Here is a 7,940-nt window from a genome sequence, read left to right on the forward strand (position 1 = left end):
TGAAAGTGTTCTGAACGTGGCTTGTGCCATTCTGCTAAAATGAGATTGCTGTAAAACAATCTTTCAGAATGTGAAACTGGACTGCAAACTTAAAAGGTTGATTTTTCTGGGGGCCATTTTGAAATGGGAAGCAGGATTAGAGTGATGGAGGAATTTAGTTTGTGGTTTAGAAACATGTTTGTCTTTGTATCTGCTGTGCATAAGTTGTAAAAAAAATTCCCATCTTATGAATAATAAAAGAAGTGAATGCATTTCCTTTTTGGCATCTGTCGTTTATCACTGCAGTTAGTCAGCAGCCAATCGTAGGTAACAAATGCTCTCGCACTGTATGAACTGCCAAGAATTGAACTCTGGACATCAGATGTTGACATCAATAATTCATGCCAACTTTTCATTTGTAATGCACCATTGCATTAGTGTCACTTTGCATCATGCTGACTTCCACACTCCACCCTGATGAGATGCTCTGCTCAACCAACCATGACCGCTCCTGGATGGACTCTAAAGTGACTGTACGACGAGCTGCCTAATTATAGTGCTGGTGGTTAACTGTTAATATTTGTCCATATTGTGCCAATTAGGTTTGTGCGTGTGTGTGTGTGTGTGTATATACAGGAGCCAGCAATTGTCATCTGTCACATTTAGACTTAAATCTGCGTCCACTGAGTTGAAGGACAGCGTACTACGAGTGTAGACTGCAGAGTTGGCGTTGAGGTTATTTTGATTTAAAATGTAACTATTTCTGTATATTTCTGTTTACAAAATCAAGATTGGTGAACAAAGGGAACAAGGTCCAACTGTGGTGGGGCATAACATTTTGTAAACAATCAGGAAAAACCAACCAGAAAATTAATTGAAAATGACAATTGCTGTCCTAAAGGGTCTAATATCTAACTGATCATTTAAATGTAGAGGGTTAAAACCTGAGCGGGCTGTTCAGAAGAAGCAAATAATTCTCTCAAGGAATGGCTATTTTCGCTTTGTGGGGAAAAGAACAGGTAACATAACTTTCACACAAAATATTTGAATTGACATAAAATCAATACAGAGTGGAAAGACGGGGATGCTGCATTTTCTTTTCCTCTGCGGTTTTCATCTGCAGACACAAGCTGTATGTCAGGATCGATATAAACCTACACATACACTAGCCCTAATGTGAATTTTAAAGATTAATTGTTATTTCAGAAATCTCTAACTTGGAATTGTTAATGGCCTATAAGAAACTTTGCACAATATGTCATGCTCTGTATAAAACATTTTTTTTATACTTGTGTATTTATGGTAGTCTTTATTTACAACATGAAGACAATCCCACTGAGTAAATCCATTTAAGTGACAAATGTTGCTTATTATGTAGCCTAATGAATACTGTATGTTGGCATTTCTGTGTTTTCCTATGTCCTTTCGGTAAATGGATGAAGCCCTCTGTCTCTTAAAAAGAGTGCTCACAACTAAGATCTTCTAAGAAGAGGGTCCTGGTGTGATGTGCAATACAATCTTAAGTATTCGTATATGGTCGAATGAAAATACAGTTGTGATTGTTGTGTGCCCTTACTTTAGATTTCAGAGAGACGTGTGTGGTGAAAGAAGCATTTCCTTTTGCCTAAATTTAAAAACAACTCTTTCAGATACACGTTTATTTACAGTATATGTACATAGATGTACATAATTGCTTCTCGTATACACAATACATACAGTATTTAACTATTTGCAATTGTGCTTCGTGTCATTGTTATAATTTGAAAAATAACCATAACTGTGTTGAAATAAAAATGTTATTATGCAAACTTGATGTGTTTGAATAAGGTTGAAAGATTCTTTTGATCAGAAATAAAACAAGGAGACTTGGAGATTTTTTATTGCAGGACTTTGTCGCCCTCTTCTGACCTAAAACCAACATGACCGAGGAGGAGGAAGAGGAAGTAAAGGAGGAGGAGGAGGTGGGGGTGGTTTGTAGCCTGGATGAGGGGGACCTTGGCAGAGCCCAGGAGGTTAACTGGCACCTCACCAGCATACAGCACTTTGGTGGAGGAAATTCAGACCCTTGAGTAAAAGTACTAGTACAACACTTTAAAATACGCTGCCACAGGTAACAGTCCTGCATTGAAAACGTTAAGTCATGACAGAAGGTATCTTGTTTTCATGTAGAGCAGGTGTAGGCTATAGTGAAGGCTATTCTTTTATTTACAGAGACCCAACATTCCCTGATGAGCAAGCACTTGGCAACTGTGGCAAGGAAAAACTCCCTATAACGGGACAAAACCTAAAGAAACGGGCTCATATTTGGGCAGCCATCTGTCTTGACCGGGCTGAATAAGTTACAACAAGGGAAGACATTTACTACATGAGCTCCTAGGTTTGTATGTATTTTGTAATTTTAAATTGAGAAGAACACAGTAAAACAATTTGACAAATTAAAGACAAGATCAAGGACATTACAGGGAAGTCAAACTGGAAAAAAACAAGAAAATTCCCCAAAGAAAGTCTAACCAGAGCAATCAAGAGGAAAATCAAGATTCAAGATCATGACTTGAGGAGACATGGATAAGGTGGTGACAGAGTGGCTGTGCTATGGTGGTTGGAATGAGTGTAATGGGCTTATAGTTTAAACAAAAGATACCCAAAGGGAGTGAGGAGACAGACCTCTGAATCGAACAAACACATCTTAGTTTTGTTTACTGATTTAAAATGTTATTGAAGTGTAATAAATGGAAATTCAGCCTGATTATTGAAGGGACACCCCTTTATAAGATGCAATATTTATTAATATACTTTTAAACTTAAAAATATGGTGCAGAAAAAAACAGATGGATACTTGCACATTATATTAGTATTTGTATGGTATAACATAGCGTTTGTTATAAATACTGGGATATATCCCAAAATACATTGGGTAGGACATATTTGTTTTTTCCATTACAACCTGATGAACTGCATGTATACATATGTTGTCCATTCAGAAAACATTAATAATAAAATCTCAAACATCCATAATTATCTCTTTTCAAATTATGATCTATATTGGCCATGATAATGACACGTGATTTTTATTTTCTCCGGCGTACTCTTTGATGTTTGTCACGTGACCAGACCCAGAGGCCTCGAGGCAGTGGGTTCAGTTCATTCGCCAAGCGCACGTTCACCAAATTTAGACTAATTAGCTGGCGAGCAGACTTCATAAATATGACAGTTTGTTGCTACCAACGATTATTATTGTGACATTTCCTTTATACTGTTAGTCCACATCATGGCGTTTTCCCTGGTGAGTTAAAAACTAAATTAAATTGGTGAATTAAACGTTAACATTTGACCTTTTGTGTAACATTGAACTGCCACCGACAACTCTTTCAGGCGTACATTTTAATTCCTACCCAAAATAACTCACAGGAGATGTTTAATAACTGTTGAAACCCAGTTTTCAGTCCGCCACGTATGTCCTAACCTTGAGCTTAACTTTTAGCATGGATGCAGAGGTTAGTTTATCCCCTCTCTTGTTTTTCCTCCTGCAGAGAAATGATCCCCGCAGACCGGACAGCCCGGACTCCGAGTCCCCGGCCTTATCCACCTGCAGCAACGCGGACATCTTCCGCAGGATGAACACCATGTTGGGCAACGCTCTGGATTTCAGCGGTGTGTGCACCACACCTAACACCAAGGGAAAGCCAGACCTGCTGTGTGGTAAAGTCTTGTTTAGTATTTTCCACTCTGCAGCAGGTCGACTTGGCTGCCAAAAGCAAGAAAAGATTCATTCTTGGTACACTGCTGGTGTATAAACCTAATAGTTTAAAGAAACATTGAAGTGAATCCAAGTTCATCCACTAAATTTTACCCCTCCTGAACAAAATTTGAGCAGATGTAAACAGTTTATGAAGTTTTTATTTTGGTATCTTGTTCTGTCTTTTCATTGGGAAAGTAGTGTTTTCTGCTGTTTCAAAGCCAGGAATTCAATTTTGATTGAGGACCACTAAATGAAGTCCTTAATGTATTTACTCTTGGTCCAAAGCTAACTATGTTTAATGAATTAATCTTTTAGCCTATAAAATGTCACAAAGGTCACAATTTATCAATTGGAGGACCCAGGTTACCTCTACATAAGTTTCTGCATTGTCAGACCAGCAGTCCAAAAAACGGATAACAGATATCTTCAATTACTTTTCAGTAGAGTAACATTTCAGCTGTAGCAACAAAGCTACATTTTTATTTTTCACATTCTAAAAATGCTGGACTCTGCCTGAAAATATCTTCATGTGCAAGTTTAATTTGTGAATGTAGATTCATCCCAGTTTCCTAAGAACGTTGATAAAGCACACAACCTTAGTGTCTTCAGTAGTAGCTATTGAATCTGATGTTGGATTTTCCTGTTTTCTGAATTGCATGTTTGTAGCTTCACATCTACCATAGACTAGAAACTCATAAAATTGTCTTGAATGGAAGTTGCAGTAGCGCTAGTTAAAGAATAAGCTACTTTACTTTCTCAACCAGAATTGCCGACTGCCTTCACCTTGTCATTATCATTTGGTTGCCAATAGCTGATTCATGCTGCATCAACAGACGGTCTGCAGCATTGCAGTACTTTGAAGTTTAAAAAAAATATATAAATAGCTCAAGCGTGAGATTTGCCAAGACTTAACTTCGGCGTCGTTTCCTTGAATTGTAAATTTGCTCAGCATTCTTGTTTCAGATAATATAGGGTTCACTAAACGTGACATAAGCTGCAGTACAACACTCATGTTCTGTCGGTTTTTAGAGATACAAAAGTGAATTTTATCCTGATGCAAACTGAGCTTCTGCTGTGGCCGCACTGCCCCACCACCCCAGCTTGGTGTTGCTGAATCAGGCCTGCAGCTGGATGCTTTCCAGGCCTGGAGAGGGGAAGAGAGGAGCTGGAGGTGCAAATCGCTCTGTCCTCTGCTCAGTGAGCGGCTACAGAGTGGCTCTGCATAAGTGCTTGTTCACTGTCTTGTGTAAAAAGAATAGAAAACATCAATCACTGGGTGCCTTTTAAGTTATTGAAATTGTTTTCTGATGGCTTATTAAGGATCCTCAACTCTGTGTTCATTTTTAAATCCAGTCTGCTGAGTCATTCGCTCTCATCTCCCTAGAGCCTCCCACCATGCTGCTCTAGCTCTGCCCCTTGCTTCCCCTCTCTCCCTCCCACCTCTGTCAGCTCAGGATACAAGACTAGACAGAGTAAGCAGCAGCAGCAGCAGTAACGGTGGCAGTAGCAGCTGTCCTTTTCTAACGATTTTAGACGTGCTGTGCCTACCAGAGAGGGAAGTACTTCGATCAACAAGCCAATAGCTCCAACAGGAATTTTTCATTACACAGTTGTTAGGCAAGGAAGCAGGGAGGTGGGGGAAAGCTGATGTCATTAGCAGGGGTGTGCGAGTGCATCAGCAGCCATGTCACATGCTGCTAGGTGGGTCAGTGATGCAGACGGAGATGCATGGCAGTTGCACCGGGCACAGAGGCAGCAGGTTAGCTCCCCTGTCAAGTAGAGTAGGGGGACATGTGGTGGTGATCAGGGAAGTTTGTTTTTAGATTAGAGTTCTCTTAACAGTTTTTGTGTGACAAGTCTCTCCCTTTTCTATGCAACGCAGACTAACAGTCCTCTTTAGCTGTCTTAACACTTACTCTCCCCTCTCTTCTAAATCCCTGAACTGGATCTTGGATCGAAAGAGTCTGATCTGGCTGCAGTGGGCAGCAGGAGGATGCTATTCCCCAACTGTGGTGGCATACCCGGCTCCCAGGAAATGCCTTCATCCAGGGGCCCACCGGGTGTCACAGACCTGGGCCTTGGCCTCCAGTCTCTCCGGCTATCCGGCTGGGACAGACCCTGGAGCAGCCAGGAGACGGACAACCACACGTCTCCCTCCAAGGTTCAGACCAGCTCACCTTCCAGTAAGTACCAAGTATGATGTTTACCTAAAATGTATTAGGAATAACTAAAACTAGCAGCTCGATCTTGCATGTCTAAAAGCACATAATATCCCAGAGTGTGGTTGTTTTTTGTTTTGTTTTCCTGGACTTTATTAGCTCTCTCATTACTTTTTTTTATTTTATTTTTTAGTTGAGGATATTGTAACCTTTTGAGGTTGTGCCTTGGCCGTTTGTTGCCCTCATTTGTATTGCAGTATATTTTAGTTGTCATTAACAGCAGTCTGTGTGGGAGCATTGGCTGTAGTGTCACTAGGGAGGATGATGTGGCAGTTTTGCTCTGCTGCGTCTCTAGCACTACAGCAGGCACAAACAATTTAGTGAAGCTACTTTTCTTTCACCCACAGCTATATCATGTAAGATTTATCATAGAAGTAATTTTCTAAGTATTGAAGTACCTGTTGATCAAACTGACACATTGTTCAGGCTGAGTGCATAGGTTTAGCTAGGACACAAACCAGACTAACTGTGCCAGTTAGCAGCTTAACATGCATAATAATAGATGACGTAGATGACGTTGAAGCTGTAGGACAGTTCTGAGATTAGTGTCTGTCTTTGGACAGGTGTCTCGGGCTGTAAGTTGGCCTGACCCATTTGTAGTGCTCTAGTTCAAAACCAACCAGGCATAACTTAATTTAGAGCTCTCAACTGGGCCCACAACAAAGTGGTACAGAGCGTTGAATGTAGCCTACAGCTGAATAATCCCCTCAGAGCCTCATGTTCACTGTTTCAGGCCACGCAATACATGTCTGTCAGCTGCCACCTGACTCTTTCGTTATCAAGAGAAAGGAAGCGGCTGGCAGTTAAGCAATTGCTGCTAAACAGTCTCTATACTTTGTTTGGGGAAAGGTGTCAGGTGAATTAGCCTCCACTTTGCTGAAGGGAAAGGAGTTAAGCTGGTTTGAGAATATTGTGTTTCAGGTTAGTTGCAGTCAAGATGTATATTGAAAGTAAAATTTGAAAATGCTTCTAGCATTGACTTAAGCATTTTGTCTTCTTGTTGCAGGCTAGCTTGCGCATCAAGTATCCTCTTCTACATATTTTGAAATTTGGGAGAGCTCTCTCAAACCAATATGGTTCTGTAGATTCAGCACACAAACCCAGTCTTCTTTACTTTGCTCTTTTATGGGAACCTGTTTTGCAACTGAATGAGCAAAGATGTGTAGAAATTTGCAATGCCTGCTGACAAATCGATATTGCTCTGTAGATTCAGCACACATCTCTGCTTCAGTTTGCTCATCCACTTACAAAACCGACTACATCAAACAAGCTAAGGGGTACTATCACCATGGCTACTGTAAAGATCACTCTGAAATGGCTAAATCGTCTAAAACACTGTAAATGGTGTAATTGTCCTTTTTTCTCCAGTGCTAGGTATACTGAACAGCCCATTCAGTAGCATCCTTGGAAAGCCCCCAGGCTACATGCCCCCTGAGTCCATGAGCATGACTGCTGACTTCCTGGAGAAGTTCCCCAGCATGGCTCGCATCTCAAACCGTCTGGACTCTAGTTCCTTTTTGGATTCTCGCTCCAGCAGTCCTGAGGACTCAGAGACCAGTGGGTTCAGCTCTGGCTCAGACCACCTCTGTGACATGCTGGTAAGGCATATGATACTTTAATCTTCTGTTCTATGTCTAAGGTTGTTGGAGGGAGGGGCGGAGAATCAGTTATTTGGGAAATAATTGCAAACCTAGATACTACTACTACTACTACAAAATAGAGGCATTCTTGACTAGACAGCCAGGTCACCCTATGTTAACCTGTATATGCCATAAATATAAAAAATGAAATAAAGGCTTGGTTCTTTGATTTAAAACAGGCTTTTACTATAGATGGCCCCCTGTATTATTTCTGTGTTAATCAGTTTTCTTGATAAATTCCGGATAATTCTCATTTCCACAGCACTAACTTCATCACTACAATACATGTACTATACACTCACCGGCCACTTTATTAGGTACCCCATGCTAGTAACGGGTTGGACCCCCTTTTGCCTTCAGAAC

General features: G+C 40.7%; 1 protein-coding gene across 5 annotated transcripts in view; it reads left to right on the plus strand.

The window, feature by feature from the left end:
• The first annotated feature begins 3,093 nt into the window (after nt 1-3,093).
• The window catches only part of cpeb1b (cytoplasmic polyadenylation element binding protein 1b), a 13,526-nt gene continuing 8,679 nt past the window's right edge, over nt 3,094-7,940 (plus strand). For 3 of the 5 annotated variants that reach the window (XM_034881012.1, XM_034881021.1, XM_034881041.1), the window contains exons 1-4: nt 3,094-3,262; nt 3,510-3,678; nt 5,680-5,901; nt 7,306-7,535. In XM_034881012.1, the coding sequence (XP_034736903.1) occupies nt 3,248-3,262; nt 3,510-3,678; nt 5,680-5,901; nt 7,306-7,535 (636 nt within the window). In that variant the 5' untranslated portion in view covers nt 3,094-3,247. Of the gene's footprint in view, nt 3,263-3,509; nt 3,679-5,163; nt 5,478-5,679; nt 5,902-7,305; nt 7,536-7,940 lie in introns of those variants that run through there. The other 2 variants (XM_034881031.1, XM_034881049.1) reach the window with 2 other exon arrangements.

Source organism: Etheostoma cragini, chromosome 1 (assembly GCF_013103735.1).
Source record: "Etheostoma cragini isolate CJK2018 chromosome 1, CSU_Ecrag_1.0, whole genome shotgun sequence".
Classification (NCBI taxonomy): Eukaryota; Metazoa; Chordata; class Actinopteri; order Perciformes; family Percidae; genus Etheostoma; species Etheostoma cragini.